This window comes from Dreissena polymorpha, chromosome 7 (genome assembly GCF_020536995.1).
Source record: "Dreissena polymorpha isolate Duluth1 chromosome 7, UMN_Dpol_1.0, whole genome shotgun sequence".
Lineage (NCBI taxonomy): Eukaryota > Metazoa > Mollusca > Bivalvia > Myida > Dreissenidae > Dreissena > Dreissena polymorpha.
Window position 1 is genome coordinate 42,978,109 of NC_068361.1, and position 23,942 is coordinate 43,002,050.

General features: G+C 33.3%; 1 protein-coding gene across 2 annotated transcripts; it reads right to left on the reverse strand.

Annotated features, from left to right (window-relative positions):
* Positions 1 to 1,281: 1,281 nt before the first annotated feature.
* LOC127839292 (uncharacterized) lies at positions 1,282 to 23,475 on the reverse strand. Of its 2 annotated transcripts, XM_052367567.1 has the most exons (5): positions 23,302 to 23,469; positions 14,091 to 14,177; positions 7,304 to 7,425; positions 5,713 to 5,841; positions 1,282 to 1,856 (listed from the first exon to the last, which is right to left on the reverse strand). In XM_052367567.1, the coding sequence occupies exons 1-5, from the start codon at positions 23,459 to 23,461 to the stop codon at positions 1,734 to 1,736; spliced, it is 621 nt and encodes a 206-aa protein (XP_052223527.1). In that variant the 5' UTR covers positions 23,462 to 23,469; the 3' UTR covers positions 1,282 to 1,733. The 2 variants fall into 2 exon arrangements, with proteins under 2 accessions (XP_052223527.1, XP_052223528.1); XM_052367568.1 differs by lacking the exon at positions 14,091 to 14,177 and having other exon boundaries at positions 23,302 to 23,475.
* Between the last annotated feature and the right edge of the window lie 467 nt (positions 23,476 to 23,942).

Below are 23,942 nucleotides of genomic sequence, written 5' to 3' on the forward strand. Positions count from 1 at the left end.
ACTAAGTCGAATGAATTGTATCTGTTAAAGTTAAATCGAATTCGGAAAAAAATATAAGAATGTATGCTGGAGAATATAAAATTTCAACATTCAATTTGATAACGATATTTTACAATACGCCAGGATCTGCTCAGATTCACCTAATCAAACATTTGATGTACTGTCTTATTTCATAGAAAAACGGTTAAACGGTCGATGTTGTCAAAACGAAATAAAAAGGACTCGATCATATAAGTTAAGTTCATATTATAATATTAATATATATATGAATACTTTTGTATATACCTATTGATATTCTTGCAATTAATGTACCAATTGAAGTATAAAATACTGGCGACCGAATAGGAATTATTAACTTAAAGTTTGGAATAAGTATCCTTATCACAAGGGCTTGAGAAAATACTATTTTTGTTTTCGTTCATTTCCATAAAGTTAAAAAAAGTGTTAAAACTCTCACATGCTTTGACAAGATACAGAGCTGAAATCTAATCTGGATGAACGAAATAGCCAACCATCCGCCCGAAACCCGACTAATTCGCGAACGGACTACTGGATGCGCACATTCGAGGTTGTACAAAATACACGACCGTATATCACGCGCGCAACCTCTTTTTGGAGATGCATTAATAAATTGCACCACATTGGCTAATTTTGTAAAATAACTCGAAATATGTTGAAAAAAAACATGAAACCTAATCACCCTATACAATTATCCGATAAATTTCAAACCATCCGGGCCTAAGCGCCACCTCGGAAGTAGCATTGGCTCATTTATTAAGGAATCTCAAAAAAGAGGTGGGGCGCGTGATTACCGGCCGTGAAAATAAGGGACAAATGTTTCTTTGAGTAGCCATGTTAATAAGGTTGATGTTTTAAACAAATGCTAGACACTATAAAGCCAGTCTCCGCAGCAACAGCGGAAGTCATGTCGAATTATTCACCATCAATGACTCGTAAAGTACGTATTTTTTTACAAGTGAATACAACCCAATCGATTTTCTCCGCTATTAAATTAATTATTTAAGGGTTACTTATTTCTCAACTTTCTGTATCTCTTTTATGTTGTTTTTTTTATCTAGGTCACTCACTAGTGCGTTTATTCATAGAAACGCCATCGAAAGAAATTATATGCTGACACCAGACGACATTAATTTAGAAGTTTGATATCGAATCATATTAGTTTTAAAACAACACTGGCGAATGCCCACGTATTGTATGACATTAACGACATGAATGTGCATATGTTAATTATTAATTTGAAAAAAGTCACTTAATTCTAGGGAGTTTGTAATAACGTTTATTGTCGAACGCAATACATCTTACTGGCGTCTACTTTTTGTCTTATGTTTAAATGCACACACAACATTGAACCATTTTGCACGCTTGGAACGAGCGAATTTTGATCAGCCGTTTAGGGGCATCGTAATGTATTGCATAATTATTGTGCACGTTTAATTTGTACGATTTCAATGCGTTTGGGTTTCATGAAGGTTTACGGCAGTAAAGATATCTTTTAAAAACTACATCTTAACAGTTTAACTTTTTAGATTTAATAATGGATTCATGTTTTTACCACCAAAAGAATGCACTAGCATTGAGCTGTATATAAAAGAAAAACATGTAAGGGGATTTAAAGTCTTTTGACGTACAAATGCGTAAATAGACAAGATGCACAAACGTGAAGGTCAGATTAAATAAAAGCAAATGAATATAATATAAAACTATATATATTATCAGTGGAAAACAAGCGTCAATGGTCCATTGATCGTATTATCGAACGAGTCGTGACGAGTACGAACGCAGATGTCGATTCTCGAGTGGCCCTTGTTTGTGAATGCACTGCCGGTGTCACGCACCTAAAATTATATTTGTATAAAAGACATTTTGTTCCAGTCAGCAACATTGATAGACAGTATATAATAAATAATAATAAATAATAATATTTATATATTATATATAAACATTACATATTATATATATAATATTAATTTAATAATATATAAAAACATATAATGCTTATAATGTAGTGACTTCAGAGTGTTGGCGCGTAACGTCACATTCACGGCGGGTGACGTTACGTCATTTAATTGCATTTACTTCCAGAATTGTCAACAGAAGGAAACGCAATGTGACATTTTCTGTATAATCGTTTACTGAAGAAGGTCTATGGCCGAAATATTATAAAAGAGTGTCTGTATCAAGATTTAATAATTTCCTCCCTCTGGAGATCCAATATATAGAGTATATGTTTGTATAACTTAATGAGTCTTTTTTTTAATTAATCCACTTAAAACTACTTGTATGGTATAAGCGGGTCGAAACGGAAAGCTAAAAAATTAACAAATCTAAAACTTAAAATTTCAGATACGGTGATCAAAACAGTAAATTTAAAAAAAATTCTAGGCCTTTATATTGACAATTCTCTATCCAGGAAACTACATATTAACAGCGTTTGTTCAAAAATGTCGTCTCGAATGTTTCTTCTGCAAAAAATTAAACCATATTAAACCCTTGAAATGCGTAAGCTCTTCTATAATGGTTATATCTCACCTATATCCGACTACGCATGCGTTACCTGGAGTTCAGCAGCCAAAACGGAAATTAATAGAATAGTCAAACTACAAAAGCGTTGTGGTGCACATATTTTAAATAAAAAGTACAACACCAATTCAAAAATCCTATTTAAAGATCTAAAATGGTTGACTTTCGAACAGCGTAATCACTATTTCACGTCAGTTATTGTATTTAAAGCATTTCACAATCAAACCCCAACATACATACGTGACCTTTTGACCTTCACAAAATATTCACTATAACTCGCGATCTTGCGAAAAGGGGGATTTAAAGCTTGTGCGAATACCCAAAACAAACTATTTCAAACGATCGTTTGAATTTTCTAGCACAAAAATTTGGAATTCGTTACCCCAATCTATACGTCAAACAAACAAGTTAATGACATTTAAGAAAAAAATAAAAGCTTATCTTTCTTCCACATTTTATGATATAAACTGAACATGCTTCATGTTTTATTTTTTAGTAAATAACCTTATTTTAATGTTTGAATACCTTGTTGAAAATAAGAAATGTATTATATAAATTGCATATTATGTAATTTCATCTGATGTATTTCTTAATAAGTCTATCTTCTTTAAATTAAGATTGTATTATTATTAGTATTAGCCTGTGTCTGTGAAAAGGGGGTTAACGAATGCGCGTAAAATGTAGTCCCAAATTAGAATGTGCAGTCCGCACAGGCTAGAAGACCCGTTTTGCCTTAACTGAATCTGTTCTAAGAAGAGACTTCTTAAAACGAAATATATCATAAAAGCGGAAAGTGTCGTACTGCACAGTCTTATCTGGAACGATACATTGCACACATGCATGTAAACCCGTTTCCCAAAGCGCGACTCAGATGTTTGTAAGACATAGAAAGGACGTGGGTCTTTATCTAAATTCAAAAATATATTAATTATTAGTCACATAGCTTTTATCTTTTCAAATTAAGCGTGTATTTTCTTCTCTATGTAAACTCTTTAAAGTATCCAATTTTGTTTGAATCGCATAAATTACCTTCGTCTTTTCAGATCAAGCCATACGTCATCAATCGGACCATTTTTTTATTTTTGTATATATGTTTTGTTTAAAAACTTTGGTTACTTTGAAGTTAATTTATTAAAATATGTGTGTTTTGTTCAAGCTGTAGTGACTCTTTGTACGGTCGGTCAGTATGCTTTGTTGTCTCCACAAAATGGAGGGGCATGTCGACGGAACTTCCCCCTTAATATTAAAAGCATATATAATTATCTAGTAACGATGTGATATTGGTATAATCGATTAGCAAACATAAATGCAATATTTTAAATAAATTATTCAATGCACAATTTCAGTTTTGTAAAGATCATAAACATGCATATTTCTATGCGCGTTTTCTAAACGAGACAAATGTAATAAGGAAAATTTAACAAAATGTTTAAAAGATTCGTGCAAATCGTACATTATAATTATTTGTGCACATATCGTGTTTACCGTGTATCCTAACATTCCATAACTATCGCAAACCAAATTTGGTTCATTGTATTCAGGAAAACGATCCAGGACCATCATTAAAATTAATCCATTCTTAATAGCAAGGTGTGTGTGTGTGGGGGGGGGGGTAAAACATGTCGTTAAAAAACCCGGATCCGTATCCCGTTCATGACGTCATTGAAATGACAAAACTCCCACACCGTGATGCTATGACAATACAATGCGGTTATTGATTTGGGTATGTATCTGCAATGTCAGCATTTTTGGCGATGTGTGACCAATAAAAATAAAGAACGTCCAGATATAATTAGAGTTCTCTCGTCTTGTTAATACTTATAAAAGTTTAAAGAAGGTTAAACGGGCTTGAGCTTTCTGAATGAAATCGAAAAACCTTTAATTGTCGGTTATCTAAACAGAATGCTGGCGTTTTCGAAACGATGTCTGTATTTTTACCTTACTGTTGTCGAAATTGATGCATGTTCCACGCATTAAAAACATAAATGATTAAGTAAGAAAGCTTATTTTAATCAAATGTACACTCGAAAGCTCGTGTTTACACAACAAGCATGAGTCAGATTTGATTTACATAATTGGTTTACCTCGATTCCAATGATTGTAAAACTGGAATTATAAACGTTTGATAACCTCCAATTACCTTTAGTCGAGCGGTTAAGGAAACAACTAAAATAATTTCTGAATTAATTCAAACAATGCCGCAATAAACAATATACCTTTAAAGATTTATTTCATTCCCGTTCAACCAATGTCAAAATTGTTTATTAACAGCGTGTTTAACCACGCAAAGCCGATAGGTCCATACACACCCGCAAATGACATACACTACGCGCGTTGTTTACCTTGAGTCGAGAGTTCACATCCGAAAAGCGAGAGTACTCGATTGCAATAGGCAGGAGGACAACAAAACTTCGAAAATTCGATTTACTGAACAAGTTTTGAGAAACTGAAAGATTAATTTAACTTTTTCATATCTTCTATTTACCATTTAACAGGTTTCTGTTTTATCGGTCGATCTTCGTTTGAGCAACATTGACACGAAAAAGTGCTGAAGAGTTAAAAAAGAAAACGCGTTCGCAATTTGTTTAAATAAAATGTTGGCATATATATGTTACTATTAAAAGATTTGATAAAATTATCATCCAATCGGGACAGGGCTTACCCACTGAACGTGTGTATATCGTCATGTAACCTATTTTCGTGATGTGCGTTCACAGATTGTTCCATGCAACATTTTCTGGGAATCGTGAAAAAAATAAAGAATTTTCATTCAAATAAATCAAATACTTGAATTTGTTCTATTTAAACTAGGGCAGTGGTCTTCAATTTATGTGCAAGTTTAATGAAGAATACCGAAAAAATGCAAGAAATAGGCATAACTTTGGATTATTTTAGTTGAAGTAAGATTTTTAAATACAATTAATCTGCGTTTTTTCTTATATGAGTCGTGTCTGTAATTATTTTCAAGCGTTGTGATATTAGTAAAACAAAATACTCGGAGCGCATGCGTGTGACGTCATCACGAGAGCTGCGTTCTTAATGTAAACAAAGTGATCGACTTTGGGTCATGCTCGACTCAAGGTAATTGGAGGATAAATTACGTCGTGTAACAATCTCTATTTCTGTTATTAGGACAAAACTACATATATTTAAGCTTTCGAAGACGTTTACCCTGAAATCGATGAACCGATTGTACTTCTGGTTCAGTTCTGGAATGCAGACGGGTGTGTCATAACTAATACCGGCGTGATTGTCCATGATAGCAACAGTAACCACGGAGGCCTTTCCTTCAAGGTAATCCTGTATAAAATGTGTAAATATTGTCAAAAATAGGTAAGCTTGAAGAACATTAAACTCCGCCCAAATTTCAAATGTAGAGATATTGTCGCAAATGGGTTAGCTTTAATAACATTAATTTTGCAAACTCCTTGTTACCTCCAAATACTGGTTAACGAAGCATGGACGCGTGAATTCCTTCCAGATTCGGAAGAATGTCTCGTTAGAAACATTTCTAATTTTATGCAAATCAGTATTATAATGTTCACACTTGTATTTGCTGATTGTGTTAACAGTAAAAAAAGTAAAAAAGTATATACGGAAAATAACAATAATGTCTGAAATGATCCGTCATCACGAAGTTTGTGATGGCGGCATTGATAAGATAGGGCTATGCTCGGAACCAGTAATATCTCTGCGCGGAGGTTAAAAGAACATGCGTACATATTACGCGAACATTTTAACTTTTATAAGAGAAGAATTAATTGTCAAATGTAGCCTGTCGAAATGTGGGTCTAGTGTCATACTAATATAAGGAAAAAAATGTAGACATTGTACAAAAAGTGAAGCATGAATAACATGCATAAATATTTCCAAACAAGAAACCGTCGGAGACGGGTGATGCTCCCCAAAGGGTATTTTTGTCACAATATTGCACTATATATTCAGATAAAAGGAAACGTCACAATATTGCACTATATATTCCGATAAAAGGAAACGTCTTGAGGGCACAGTAGTTGGGGGGACAAGAATTGTTTTATAGAAAATTTCAAAGGGCCATAAATCTGTGAAAAATCATCCGACCAAAACCCGCTGATAACATGCACATCTCCTCTTGGTAGTGAAGCTTCCCAGTAAGTTTCATTGAATTCCGGTCATTAGTTGCTGAGAAAAAGCCCGGACAAAAATTGTGCACGGACGGACGGACGGACAGACGAAGCGGCGACTATAAGCTCCCCCAAAAGTAAATTTTGAGGGAGCATAAAAAAGATAAGTCTGAACAAAATAAGTATACTAATTTTGCACCAATTTAGACATGAAAAAATCAAATATATTGTCACACAAAGGACGCCTTAACAGGAGTTGTCAAAGTTTCACGATCAGGTTTAAATCTGATTATCAAAAAACCATCCCAATAGAAATCGATGCTCCTTAATACATCCTTTCATTATACGCAGCATCAACAACGCTTACCTATATAAATGTTCAATGCTGAAAAAACACCTTAAGAATTATAAGTTATTACACGCCTTTTAATAATGCATTTTGCGTAAAGACGACTGTTTTACTTGCTGCAAATTCTAAAAGCCTGTGTTTAAAGCACTTCTAGGAGTGGTTTGTATCTAAGAAAGACGTCATAAGTTCTGCCTTAATGAATAAAAGCGTACAATCTGAAACCACCGAAACAACTAGAGTATTGTATATATGATCGCGCGATTTCAGTTTGCACGTTTTCAAAACAAAGTCCAAGACAAAGTGCATTTACCTGAAGTGTTTGTAAGGGCATGCCATGCATATCAACGTATCCTCCCTCCACAGGACTAGGGTCCGGATAGTAAGCGGTACCTGTGGCGTGGTAACGATGGGTACCCGTGCAGGCAATTGTGTCTGGGAGAAAAGTTTAAAAAAGTTAAAAAGAGACCAATCACATATTAAGACAAGAAATAAATAAATGGCGGGCAAAGGGCGTCGAAATAAGTATAAGATACATGTATTTAACAGTTATTGAAAACATTTAACTAATTCCGTAATTTTCAACTCTTTACAATTTTTAACTTTGAGCTTTACTATTTTTTTATCGATTGTTCCAGCTGCTTAGGTACACGTGGAGACTTTTGTTACGCAACAGGCATGCATTTTTGTATCCTGAGATTGCACAGAATGTAGTTTCGTGATCTCTTAAACTTTTAAATCAAAGTCGAAACTCATAACTTAAATATTAAAGGTGAATTGTTGCGTTAAGAAAGGCTTTAATAATGTATCCCAATACAAATTTTCTCAAAAGTTACCTCACACTTGCAAATAAGCCACAATTAATTACAAAAATAACATTAATACATTAAGTTCAATGGTGGTCGTGACTTTCTTTATAAGTGAATAAACGAATAAGTAAGGGAATGAGTGCAAAAATGAACGTATGCGTTAATGCATTAATTCATTAATTAACGACTGATTGAATGAATTAATATTTTAGTAGAGAACATGTTACCCGGGCACGGTTATTTGCAACAAATTATTTACGCTTATATATGGCAGATTTACTATATAAAAACGTTATTAACGAATTGAATAAAAAAAGAAAGCATGTAATTTAAAATTTGTTTCATAATATGTTGGAATATGCGGTTAATAGAAAGACATGTAACGCAGTTTTTTAATGGTTTAGTTGCTTCCTTAAATGTTCTTTTCATCATAGTGTACACAGGAATTTGCGAACCAGGAATGACACGGACAATAAAAAGCTGCGAAACAACGAACTCAATGCGGTGCGAGGCAGGCATAGTTTAAACCATGGCAAAATGATCTCATTTTCCCAGTGTAAAAGATCATCAAGTTGTAAGTCTTGAAATCTGTACTTTAAAGTAATATGCTGGATTGCTAAAGATATTAAGTGGCGGCCCATATGGGACCCACACAAAGCCTACAGGAAACCTAGATGCACCCCATTAGGGGCCTAAATGCAGGACTTATAGGACCATAATGATTCACAAATGCTTTATCAATATGGGTTGCAAAGATCTTATTAGAATGGGTTCCATATATATTTCTTGCTGGGTCGTAGTTATAACTTAGATAAACTTCTTCAAGAATATTAATGTTATGCAAAAAACAATTAATGGAGATCCTTTGAGAGTTTTGACAGCCATAATTGACGTCAAGACATTAGGAAAAAAACTACATTACATTCACTTAATTAATTTATATGTGCACACAACTATTTAATGAAAGAGCATGTTGCTTAATGGCTTTTCATACAGTTTATGAGGCACGCTGAGAATGATTTTGCAAGCTTATGTTTATATTCTTAATCTATCCGCATGAGTATATTTTACGGAAAAATGACACATATTCTGTTAAATTGAGCACAATGTGATACTGTGATAAGAATTTTCCAAAGGGTTTACAACTGAAAAATGGTTATCAGGTGCTCCGGAGTAGCAGCCACCATATTCGACAAACAGTGATATAAATTCATTATAAGGTAATCGGAGCTCCAAATAACAAGCAGAGACTAAAGATTATATTTAAATCTGCAATTGTGTTGTGAAAGTTTGTGACTTACGAGAATGACATTTTAAGGGGAAATTTCTGTTATGTAATCAGCAATATAATTAAGACAATAATAATACCTTATAGTTAAATATATACAGCAAAAAATTTCAAAGCACTGGGGGAATATAGATGAAGATTCTTTATTATTATTTTATTTCTAAAATCCACATGGGCTTCAATATTGCAATACTAAAAGTTACTGCTACTACTAGATCGGTTTATTTACCGATTTATGAAGAGCGCGCAACCATTCTATCAACAGCCGTGATGACGACATAGTGCAAAGACGAGGTGACATTCAAGTGATTGCAGTTAATTACGACAAAGGCTTCGGTTGAGGTTTCCATTTTAAAGATGTGCTATATTCAGGACATCACTTACGTCTTCCAAGGCATGATCATGCGGTCAAACTCCTGATGAACGAAGCAAGATACGCAACGGAATTAGAAAGCTCTGAGATAACTGCACTGAGTCGAACCGGTTGGCAAGGTCATACGATCATTTTTGCAATGTAAACATTTATTCTCAAGCCGCATGCCTTGTCTGTAGAAATCGGGAGCTCACAACATCGACCATTCGTACTCCATACTCATACTATTTATTCACAAGTGTCGTTATTCTAATCTCTATTTAATAGCACTTTAAATAATACAAAAGTAAGAAAAATGGCATGGCAAGAATTGTATCATTATCAAAATAGCAATCTCCGTTCTAATAAAGGAAAACGTTTTAACCCAGTATATAACATGTTGACAAAAATATGTAGATATGTCTCTTCCTTCTGTAAACGTTATTATAGACACTACAATGCACATAAAAACTATACCAAGTTCAATTACAAGCGCTTCGTTACACGTCTTAAATTCTATTCGTAAACCTGTAATGGTCTAACACTACTCTCAATCGAAGTTTTGGATGACATTTAGCAACTATAATTATGTAATTATTTTATACAACAATCATGTTAATGATAAAGGAACCATTTTCAGCCTTTATATGTGGCAGTGGCTGGGGAAATGGGTATAATGGCTCAAAAATGAAATTTTCATGTTTTTATATATTTTATTTTCACTTTCTTTTACAAACAAAATGCAAATAAAATAGGTTTCTATCATTGTTCGTTTTCGAGATATTCACCTTAACTCAATACTAATGTTTAGTGCAAAATGACTGATATTTTGCAATCATGCTTACACAAAATTAATATAAGACAAACACTAGTAGATGATCAATATATAGCAATATTTTCCTAGTTTATTCAATCAGTGCATTTTATACCTAATTCTACACATACAAACAATTGTATACATAATTCGACATATACAAACAATTTGGTGTGTGTCCTCTGATAAAATATTATAATATGGTTTCCATGGTAACAATTTATTTTTTTCAGAACAATTATTTTTCTGTCGTTATTTAATTTACCATGAAAAATGCATGTGTTAATTGTATGATTTTTTAAATATTCATATTTCAGGTGTACCTTCCGAAACTATGAGTAAATAATTGATACTAATACTACAGCATTTGCGTAGACAGTAAATGCACAAACATACCATGCTCACTTAAGGTGTTTGACCTCACTTTTCAACAGATGCTTAATATGTTAACTACTATCATTGCAAATTGAGTTAAGGTAGCGCATCCGTAATGATTTCCCGCGATTTATTTTACGATCATTGCCGATATTCAATGATCGGTTTTTTCCGAGAGATGAATTTTACTTTTGTCAAACTTCCAATTTTGATATATGTTTACGTAATTCCTTAAGAATACAGTATTTTCACAATAAATATTGTCATTGATCCAAATATCATCTGAAAAATACGATTTCTTCAAAGATCGAAGATCCTTTTTACCTGTTTACTTATGGATATTCAATTTAAGCTTGTTCTTTGTTGTCGTGGCCGAGTGGTTAAGGCGATGGACTAGAAATATTTTGGGATCTTCCCGCAAAGGTTCGAATCCTACCGACATCGCATACTTTTTGCGACGCGTTTTATATCTTTTGTAACGTAATTTGATTTTATATAGCACATACGCTATGTTTATTGTTAAATATGTTGCAATTTGTATGCACATCCTTCAATTTTTAAAATTAAAACAACGTTATGGCTAAATTAGGTGATTTACTGCTGAAAATACGAATCATGCATGTTGCATTTGTATTTTTATTTCAAAAAGTAAACGGTAAATATGCATATTTCTAGGTATTTTTGCTGTATAAAGTGTATCTATAACTAAGTTCAAAATATAACTTAAATGATACTATTTTAAATTTTATGACACTTTGTTATTAACCAACCCAATGTCTACTTGGCTGAAAGTAATAAATAAAAAAGTAGTATTAGTAGTAGTAGTAGTAGTATTAGTAGTAGTAGTAGTAGTAGTAGTAGTAGTTGTAGTAGTAGTAGTAGTAGTAGAAGTAGTAGAAGTAGTAGTAGTAGTAGTAAAAGTAGTAGTAGTATTACTAGTAGAAGAGGAAGTAGCTGTACAAGCAATAAAAGTAGTAGTAGTAGTAGTAGTAGTAGTAGTAGTAGTAGTAGTAGTAGTAGTAGTAGTAGTAGTAGTAGTAGTAGTAGTAGTAGTAGAAGAAGTAGTAGTAGTAGTAGTAGTAGAAGTAGTAGTAATAGTAGTAGTAGTAGTAGTAGTAGTAGTAGTAGTAGTAGTAGTAGTAGTAGTAGTAGTAGTAGTAGTAGTAGTTTTAGTAGTAATAGTACAAGTAGTAGAAGCAGTAGCAGAAGTAGTAGAAGTAGTAGTAGTAGTAGTAATAGTAGTAGTAGTAGTAGTAGTAGTAGTAGTTGTAGTAGTAGTAGTAGTAGTAGTAGTAGAAGTAGTAGTAGTAGTAGTAGTAGTAGTAGTAGTAGTAGTTGTTGTAGTAGTAGTAGTAGTAGTAGTAGTAGTAGTAGTAGTAGTAGTAGTAGTAGAAGTAGTAGTAGTAGCATTAGCAGTAGTAGTAGTAGTAGTAGTAGTAGTAACAGTAGTAGTAGTAGTAGTAGTAGTAGTAGTAGTAGTAGTAGTAGTAGTAGTAGTAGTAGTAGTAGTAGTAGAAGTAGGAGGAGGAGGAGGAGGAGGAGGAGGAGGAGGAGAAGTAGAAGTAGTAGTATTAGTAGAAATAGTAGTAGAAGTAGTAGTAGTAGTAGTAATAGTAGTAGTAGTAGTAGTAGTAGTAGTAGTAGTAGTAGTAGTAGTAGTAGTAGTAGTAGTAGTAGTAGTAGTAGAAGGAGTAGCAGTAGTCGTAGTAGTAGTAGTAGTAGTAGTAGTAGTTGTTGTAGTAGTAGTAGTAGTAGTAGTAGTAGTAGTAGTAGTACATGTAGTAGTAGTATTTATTATTGTCATTATTATTATTGTAATACTTATTATTATTAGTATATGATTATTATTATTTGATGATAATAATACTGATATAACAGTCTTTCACCCGGTGTATTAACGATTTAAATACGAGTTGATAATATCTTACAAGTTTGAGTTGTGTCCACGCTAACGGTGTATACAAATTCGTTATTATCATTTAACGTGATCTACCGTTACATAAACATGCACATTTTGACAAATGACACAATTCAGTTATGTCATTAGATTCGCAAACAGTGATTAATTTCCGATGGAATTTACTCAATTGCTGCATGCGAAGTACATTCACATTCAAGGCCGGAAAAAATAGGAACATGCAAATAACGCACGATCGAAACCGTAGTTACATAATTTGACGATCCATTACACTCGTTAAATCAATGTTACCAGACCATAACTGGTGTTTTACTTTTTTGGTTATTGCTTTATGGAACAATGATTGTTTATGGGGTAACTTTATTTAACGAAGCATTTGTTGTTTTTGAGTGTTTATCGATCTTAAAGCCTCTGTTGCATAATTAAACAGTGCATTAACAAAGCAAATAAAGCCATTTTTACTTTCTTCACACGGATAAACAATTGAGATTTACCCATAGATTTACAAAAAATATTATTTGACCGCACAATATACTGCCGATATAAACGTATGTTTGTGAGATCTGGGGCTATGAAAATTTAGATGTTATAGAAAAATTTCATTGTAACTTCTTGAGAAGAATAACCAAAACAAAACTCTCAACCCCGAAATACTGCCTTTACGCTGAATTAGGTAAATATCCGTTGGAAATAGTTATTAAATCACGCATGGTCAAATTTTGGAACAAAATGGTTCAAGAAAAAAACACAAACAATTATCTTATCTATTATACAAATATACACTCCATAATAATCCCAATTTTAAATGGACAAAATATATTACCCGCATAATAAACTCTGCCGGCCTAACGAATATAGGGTTGCAGCAAGATAATATAACTACAAATAGTATACACTCCCAAGTAACGAAAGTTTATACAGATCTGGGGCTCACAATTAGAAGCATCTTAATAAGGTCAAATGTACTCCCTGTTTAAAGCGAGATTGTACGATTTTTGATATGTGTTAAATTGTAATAAATTGATGAAATATGTATCAATAATAAAAAATAGTCAAAAAAAATTATACATTGAAGACGAATTTCAAAAAATATGCAGCAAAGACAAATGAGCGGCCGGAGCCGATTGTGACAAAGATATTTCGTACATATTTTCCTACAATAACCGGAGCATTCGTCTATTTAGTTAGTGTTCGTGTGTCGTATGAATAGATGTTGTTGCAGGAATTTAAATTGAACCGTTAAACTTAATTTAGATTCACATCGTACATGCATGATGTACATGCTTGCGAATTCGACTGTACAGACGTTTTTGATTTCAGAATTAAATATCTGGCTTATTTTGCATATTTCAACACATGTTCTTCTTAACTGATATTATAAATAATATTGAAATATATGTTTAATAAGTTATTTACACATTTTATATAAATGAATAAATATTTGACAAAATCGTATAATCTCGCTTTAAAGATAATACGAAACTTGAAAACTATATATGTGTACTACCACACTCTCTAAGACTTAGTATGCTACACTTCCGTACCGGAAATCACCGTCTGCCTGTAGAGACCGGCCGTTTCTCGCAACCGTTCATCCCGTACATCCCGCATGAAAACCGTAAATGCATCCTCTGTAACAAAAATGACATCGGTGACGAAATTCTTTTATGACCCGCTTCTCAAGAAAAAAGAGTAAAACACATTCCACGTAAATATTGGTTACACCCAAATATAATTTAATTTAAACAACTGATGTGCGTTAATAGCCCAATCACATTACGAAATACGACACAATTCTTTAAACAAATAATTAACTTCTTCAAACGCACGTAATCCAATTCAAATACTTGTGTTACGAAAAATAACCCACAAAACATTTGTTTAAAAAAAACATTACTACTCAAAATCAACAAAACTTCGTACAATATTCCGTTCGTAAAATAAAGCTAAACAATTTAAAAATCATTGTTCCGTATGGCAATGGCCGAAATTTCAACGCCAGATGTGATCTGGTAAAATAGATGTTTGTAGATACAAAATGCCCGTTTTATTATTGTTTTGCATATTTCATTCCATTTTGATTTCCGCAACGATATCTATTCATATGACACAAGAACACAAACATGGTACCATTTTAGTGTTCGTGTGTCATATGAATAGATATATTCGCGGGAAATTAACATTGAATTAATTGTGTCACAAATAAATAACAAGAGGGCCATGGTGGCCATGTATCGCTCCACTGCTGAAAAAAAGGCTGAAACAAATATTCTCGGCATGTGCACATACTTAAATATAGGCCCTATTTAAGCCCATATACACTTTTGTGACCCCCTGGGCTGGAACAAATTTAACCCCAGGGGCATAATTTGGGCAACTTTGTAGAGGACTACTATATCTCACTACCGGTACATAAAAAATGTTGTAGCCCTAGGTCCTAGAGTTAATGACAAGAATATTTTTTAAAGTTTTCACAAAATAAGCAAGATATAAGCGTATATAATGTTCAATTTTGTGACCCGCGGGTCAGGGTCAGGGTCAAATTTGACCCAAAGGGCATAATTTGAACAAACTTGGTAGAAGACTAAAAGATGTTTCTGCATACCAAACATGGTAGCCATAGAACGAATGGTTTTCGACAAGATGATGTTTTAAAGAGTTCACAAAATAGGCGCTTTATAAGCGTTTATTCAATTTTGTGACCCGCCCCCCGGGGCACGGTCAAAGTTTAACCCAAGAGGCATTATTTGAACAAATTTTGTAGAGGTTTATTAGATGATACTACATACCAAATTTGGTAGCCCTAGGCCCAAAGGTTATGGACAATAAAATTTGTAAAGTTTTCACAAAATAGGCCCGATATAAGCGTATGTTCAGATTTGTGACCCCCCGGGCAGGGTCGAATTTGACCCAAGGGGCATAATTTGAACAAACCTGGTAGAGAACTATTAGATGTCACTACATACCAAATTTGGTAGCCCTATGCCTTATGGTTAAGGATAAGCAGATTTTTAAAGTTTTCACAAAAGAGGCACTATATAAGTATATAATCGATTTTGTGGCCCCCCCCCCCTGGGCAGAGTCACATTTGACCCCTGGGGCATAATTTGAACAAACTAAGTAGAGGACTATACAATGTCACTACATACCAAAGTGTGTAGCCCTAGGCCTAATGGTTATGGACAATGATTTTTTTAAAGTAATCACAAAATAGGCAGTATATAAGCATATGTTCAATTTTGTGATCCACGGGGCAGGGTAAAATTTGACCCAGAGATAAAATTTGAACATATTTGGTAGATGTCACTACATACCAAATTTGATAGCCCTAGGTCGGATGGTTATGGACAAGGAGATTTTTTAAGTTTTCGCGAAATAGGCCTTATATAAGCATATGTTCAATTGTGTGACCCCCCGGGGCAGGGTCAAATTTAACCCCAGGGATAAAATTTGTACAAATTTCGTAGAGGACTATTAGATGTCACTACATACCAAGTTTGAAAGCCCTAGGCCCGATGGTTATGGACAAGAAGTTTTAAAGTTTTCACAAAATAGGCCTTATATAAGCATATGTTCAATTTTGTGACCCCCGGGGCAGAGTCAAATTTGACCACAGGGGCTTAATTTGAACAAACTTGGTAGAGAACTATAAGATGTCGCTACATACCAAATTGTGTAGCCCTAGGCCCAATGTTTATGGACAAGAAGTTTTTAAAGTTTTCACAAAATAGGCACCATATAAGCGTTTATTCAATTGTGTGACACCCAGGGCAGAGACAAATTATACCCCAGGGGCATAATTTGAACAAACTTGGTAGAGGACTATACAATGTCACTACATACCAAACAATAATATTTTTAAAGTTTTCACAAAATAAGCCCTTTATAAACATATATTCAATTTTGAGACCCCCGGGGCAGTTTCAAATTTGACCCCAGGGGCATAATTAGAACAAACTAAGAAGAGAACTATTACATGTCACTGCATACCAAATTTGGTAGCCCTATGCCATACAGTTATGGACAAAAAGATTTTTAAAGTTTTCTAAAAATAGGCCTTATATAAGCATATGTTCAATTGTGTGCCCCTCGGAGCAGGGTCAAACTTGCACCAGGGGCATAATTTGAACAAACATGATAGAGGACTATAAGATGTCAATACATACCAACTTTAGTAGCCCTAGGCCCAATGGATATGGACAAAAAGATTGTTAAAGTTTTCACAAAATAGGCTCTTTATAAGCATATATATTTAATTGTGTAGCCCCCGGGGCAGTTTCAAATTTGACCCCAGGGGCATAATTTGAACAAACTAAGAAGAGAACTATTGCATGTCACTACATACCAAATTTGGTAGCCCTATGACATAGTTATGGACAATCAGATTTTTTAAGTTTTCACAAGAAAGGCCGTATATAAGCATATGTTCAATTTTGTGACCCTTGGGACAGGGTCAAACTTGACCCCAGGGGCATAATTCGAACAAACTTGGTAGAAGACTATAAGATGCCACTACGTACCAAATATGGTAGCCCTAGACCAAATGGTTATGGACGAGAAGATTTTGAAAGTTTTCACAAAATAGGCCTTATAAATTTTCAATTTTGTGACCCCCAGGGCAGGGTCAAATTTGACTCCAGGGGCATAATTTGAACAAATTTGAAAGAGGTTCACCCCAGGAACATTCCTCAGAAATTTTATCAATATTGGTACAGTAGTTTAGGAGAAGACGATGTTTAAAGGAAAAGTTAACGCACGCACACACGACCGACACAGGACCATGACATAAGCCCCGCTGGCCTTTGGCCAGTGGAGCTAAAAACGAGCGTTTGTATTCACAACACAAAAATCTATGTAATCATACCATATCTAGCGTTGAAAGTGCAGCTATTGCTATAAGGAACACTGATTGTTTAGGTGTTAAATTTAATTTAAGATATACTTTACGACATTTTCATTGATATGGAGCGTTATAGAGACTTTAATTATAATGGTTTAATTAATCTACATCTATATATTGCTCGTAAACAAACACACAAACTAACTTTAAAACAAAAAATAAATCAATATTGTTAACGCATACTGTTGGCCAATATAAATCCAATAATCGCTGCAATCTATCCCGTGATAGAAATTCATGTATCTATTAGGAACACCTTACCCATACAATTTAGACTTATCAATGAAATTAATTCACACGAAACTGACCAACCAAAATTATTATTTCCCCAACACTCCACCACGTGGGGCACATAAAGGGTTCGTTATTTTAAATATTATCGAATAAAACAAAATACCAGTGCAAATATATACAACAGACGTATATTAGTCTCATTTATAAGACGCGCAAAGAATTTAGAGATACTTTTTATATTGGCTAAATTCTTTGGAACGTCTCATCGTTAAAGGACCTTTTTTGTGGTGGAAACCAGAAAGTTTAAATTTTCATCAATTTGCGTAAAATTGCAAAATAACATTACCAACTCATTCAGTTTTAATTCAGAAGTCCATTTTTACCTCAAATATCGTCGATTCGAAGTTAGAAAGGCATAAATTCTTCAGTTAAACTTCTGCTTAAATCGCAAAACAATCACTGACCTGTAGCCATGTCATGAAACTGATTTAAATATGAACCAATCAGATGAAAGCATTACGGTGTAACGTGTACGCGTAATTTTATTAAACATGAGCTTTTAACACAGACTTTTACCTAACTAGATCTAGTATGCTAATCTTTGTCCATTTAATAAGCATATGTTCAAAACAGATATGGTGCAGTTTCTATTCACTGTTTTAAGTATCAGCAAGTTTTTATGCATGTCTTTTTTCGTACCTCTGTCTGTGTTGTTTTATGTACTTAGATTCTACGTTACATAGGACGGTATACTGTACGATCTGTATCAATATTATTTATGTACAGTATAAAAATAAAAGATGTAATTTATTTCAGAACTTTTTAATCGTCAAATTAGAAAAAAACAATGCTAAATTAATCCAGAAAAGTATAACATCGGTTTACTATGTAACGCTCTGCACCACAACAGACGAACGCATACTGTATTTTAAGCTGACTATTCTTCCACTTTAAACCAGATGCTTTACATCGAGGTCGTGTTATCGATTTATATCTACACAGCGAGCGAATCGAGAGATATTGAAAAATTGAATAGTGGTTGGATTTAAATTGCTCAGGCTTGCAAAATTCAAAGTGTCATTACATATTTTTTACGGAACATTATAGAGAAATGAATTATCTACACAGGTATGTAAATATTATTGCAAACCGTTGATATTAAGTGTCTTGTATCGGGGCTTGAATGTTGCGCACAAAATCCTTGCGCAACAATATAGACAAAGAAGGAAAAAATTCCAACACAAATCGAATGGTTCAGCCGTTGGACGCTCCAAATATTACCAATATAAAAAGTAGCTTAATATTTGAGAGCGTCAACAAGTTGGACTAGACGTATATAATATGGTAAAAAGCATTGTCTAGTGCGAAGATATCAAGTCTATACTTTGTATACAACCTTCACACATAAATCCCTTGGCCACCCACCCATAACTTTTATTTCGATGGGAGTTTACGCTAATGGGGTTTTAGAAACTAGCCTACACCAATCACAATTCGTCTATCTTAAGCTTTTAATACACGAGTGAATATCAATAAATAAAGGTCTAAATTAAACAAGGCATATATATGATCCAGTACTTTGTGTGTCTCCCTTTTTGACAATGCTTTTGTATTGTTTTACGCTTAACAATTTTAATTTGTTATTTACGTTATGTGTTAAAAGTTCTGATGATGTGTTACAGATTTTAAAGGGAAAAACAGGTACGTTTTACTTTTCCTTCGTACTTGAAATGCCAATTGAACCCCAACTATTTTCACGTTAATCTTTGCTGTATATTATTTTATGGCATTTACATCAAACTCCATAAATTAACGAACTAATTTTAAGGTGCTGAATATTGACATGTGTTAATGGCGTTATTAGAAAGAAGTTCCTTTTTGAAATAGCTTAAGTTTCATGTAGAGGCTTCATTTTGAAAAATGTGCGACCCCTAGCATTGAACTCAAATTGGACTAAAGGAAGAGTGCCACATTGAAAATGTATACATATATGCTTGAAAGGATGTTTTTCCTTCAAACTGCTACCAATTTTGTACATCAACGTATCATTACATCCACAAAATCAATCAAAATACAAAGCGATTTTAACACTAAAGTATACATTTTTTTCCAAAATCTGAATCATGTTTATTCCACGTATTTCGGCGGAAAATTATATAACTAGTGAATAATATCGACATTGACGAGGGCAAGTTACGCTTAAATAGTAAAAAAAATTACATATCTAGAAATATCAATACTCGAACACATGCCATTTCATCACCATGGGGGCAGCCATTTTTAAATTAATAAAATAGAAAGAAACATGCTAAAAACTCACTCATCGCCTAATAGACATTCCAAACGGTTGACGATGACAAATGCATTGGATTGTAATCTTTCCTTTGATGTTTGCAAACTGCACGATGAGACCTCATAAACACTCACAAGAATAACTATGTAAGAAGCATTTCACCAATGTTTACAATCGTTGTCGAATCACTGTACTTATTTTATTGCGCATAAAATAGTACGCTTACAGACTGACAGAAAGATCGATACGTAACTTCGTTCAATTCATCACGGTATACTATTCTATTGATCATATATAATAATACATCGCTTTAACAATCTAAAAGTAGAAATAATTCTTTTAAACGGAGTTTTTAATAAGGAAAGTGAAAACAACGGAAGTTGGATGGATATTTTGTGAGATGCACTTCGGCTCCAGAAAATAAAACAAAAAAACTAATAAAGACGTGTGGGGGACAATTTTCAGCTGAAAAATATTTGAAATAGGGTAAGTGATGATATCTCTACGTGGTCATTTCTGTTATTTAGTGCGATCTCTTGATGATTAATGTTAACAGTTGTTTTACAAGTTGCGACCCAACTGTCAAAATAAGTATGTGTTTTCTCAGGTATGTGTATACACATACCCGGTTTTCTCACCACTGCACGTGGTTTCGACCGATTTGTTTTGCACGTTTTTCTACGGATCACAGCGATGGCCACGCTTTCAAAATGGGTAGAAGGAATCGAAATATAAAATCAATAGTTTTGCTAATTTCTTTATTCCTTTACAATTTTATATGTCGTCTGCAATCTATTTCAATTTGAGATGGTTTAAAATTTGCAATTTGGTTGAGAGGTAAATAACAAAATTGTTAAGCCTTTGAAATAGAACTGTGACCCTTATTATCCACCATACCTGGATTTTTAAAAAGTAGTTACGTTTTAGTTATTTTTAGAACTTTGTTTAGATTATTTATCAAAAAAAGGCAGTTGAATAAAAACTCATTTGTTGTTTAATGACAATTATTTTCTGTGAAATGTTGCTAACTTGTCCTTGTATATGTATATAGCTTTGTATTTATTCAACTTAAGGTAGTGCATATCCTTCCTATCTTTAGATTGAGAATTAGTGTAAAAATTGTATTGGTTTTAAACCAAAATATGAATAAAGCACACAAATATTGAATGTCAAAAATGTGTTTATGTTATTCTATCCGTCTTGAGCTTTAAAATGATATATAGTTTGACCATAGTGTACCACATTCAATGAAGAAAAACCAAAGCGAAGTTTTAATGAAATTTATCCCCCCCATGAACCTTAACTGGTGCAACAATTCAATAAGTCGTGAACGTGATCTACTTTTACAAACGTGACATGGTGGCATTCCCATACAGCTAGTTGAGGACTTGGCCTGTGCAAAGAGCAAATTTGCACCCAATCAGAAAAAAGCATATTACATTTGCTTTAAGAATATATACGTTGTTAAATAAGCAAAGTTTATCTACTAGATTAGATTACATTTTTCCAAAGGAGGCGGAGCTAATGCCAAGGAGGTTTCGATTAGAACAAGAGAGGGCGCAAATGCGTGATATGTGAGATTACGGTCATGGTACAATATAATCATCACGCGTTATCAATTCTTAATTTCCTGAACAATTTAACGTCTTTTGTTTGATACTTGATTTTCGTTAACATCAAATTATGCACAGAACATACATACTTCAGGTTCAAATACTCATAAGTAAAAGTAACATAATATACTATACAAAAAAGTAAACCAAGTCAGCAACCTGAATAAAAAGATACATATATGTATATTTAATCTGAAATGTGTAATTTGTAGTGAAAAATACTGCAACTTACCACCCAATATAAGCTAAATATTTAATTTACAAATTGTGTCACGGATATATTTGTAGGTCGCATATATGTTATTTATGATATAAATATGATATTCAACTGCTTCATCTTCTCATCCAAAGGCTTATTTTACTTAAAGGTAAGATGCAACATGTCTGACTTAATAAGATGTTTGGTACAAAACAGTTTAAGTCACTTTCACCAATATATAATATATTTAGTCCTGAAACTATACACCAAGTGTTTATGCCATTCCTTCTATCAAACGGAGCAGGTAAGCACTCTGAGGCCGAAGAAATGTTTAAACATAAAACACGAGTTATTGTTTCAAACAATGTTTATCAAACGAGTTCAAGAATATTGTTCATTAAGGAATCGAAAGCTTATACACAATTTGCATCGTTTTGAGCGAATAGGTATGTACGTTATCGGTCCGAAATGAAAATAGCTCTTGTCTATTTTATAACGGCTCTCCGAATAAGACGCATATTCATTTATTTATGTTTATGTTACTATTCAATTATTATATAATAAATGATGTTCAATTGCATACATTGAATGAGTATCGTATATAAAGCATTTTAAAATATTTTCTTAATAATACATATATGTCATTTAATACAGATTACAATATTAATACTCGCCACCTCCTGTTCTTAGCAGTCTTTCATTTGCATTTGCTCCTCCTTCTGTTAGATACTGAACACTTATATAGTTTATCGACCAGTAAAAAAACGACATGTCATATATTTTGACATTGATTATTTTATGTCTTTACTGATATATTTGGGTAAAATTAGCCCTTCACATATTCGCGATTCGCACTAATTTATGATGAATTAATCCTATCTAAAATTCACTCCATTGCCTGATTGCAAACAGGCGTATTGTGTTCAAAATATGCAAAACTGATACGTGTATATGCACAAATAATTGTGAGTATGCAGTTCAAAGAGGAAACTACTATTTCAAAAGTTAATAATTATAACTTTCGAGTTTTTCTCTCTTATTTTATGTCCTTGTTAAATTCTCAAACATTCTAAACAGCTATCGACCAATACTTGACTGACTGTATTTGAAATTTTAATAAAACTGATTGCTTACAAGTATAATGACAATAGACGAGAATCCCACTTTCAGCGATTACCACCAGCAATAATTTATCGATGAAAATATAGATCAAGCAGCCAACAAATATTTTAAATACTAGTATTCAGTTATACATTAAAATCGGTCTGCCATAGCATTCGTTATTTTTTTACGGAATCTCCTACTTGCACACCAGCATACCGAAATAATGAATATGCGTCATAGTGTGTTATCATATCTTCACACTTGTAATTATTGTAAGCGCTTTTCAAAATACTTTTAAATATCTTCTATTACTTTCAACCATTACAAGAGTAAAATATTGTTGGTGTTGTTAATAGCAAATAATAAATACGGAATATCGAATAAAACATACTTTTAATGTTCATGTACTTACTTGCTAAATTCGGTTCAATGAACACAATTAGTGCTATTTTCCAGAACATCAAAGCGTTTCTTAAATTGTTCACCATCTTAGAATGCAATACGTGTACAACCAACATTTCAATGCGCATTAGAACTAAATTGCCCGTTTTATTTCTTCCTATTAAATGCATGAGTGAAGAGTGGATACAGGAGGGGAATTTTGCGTGTAAATATATTCGTTCATTGATAAGCCAGCTCAAAGCTTCTGTAATTATTGTTCCGGGTTTACACAACAAGGAAGTATTTTTTAAACTTGAACACGTAAGCATGTATATATTGTTTTAAAAACATATTTGTTCATAAAAATAATCCTGCTAAAAGTTCATTCGTATTCGTCAGCAGATATTTGTCTTAGAAACATTAACTTTCTTTTTTGTTTTGTTTGTAATGAGTCCGCATAAATAGTAGGCAAACGTTTGCATTTTACAGAACACTTATGTCGATTATATCCATGCTCACAGCAGGTACATAGTGCTTCTAAAAAGGCATAACGTGGAAAGTCGGACCTTGTTTTATATGGATATTCAGTTGTATTGATGTTTAAAATGTTATTGCTTTTTTCATACGAGTGCTGTATAATCATAACTAATAGCAACTATTTTTATATATGAT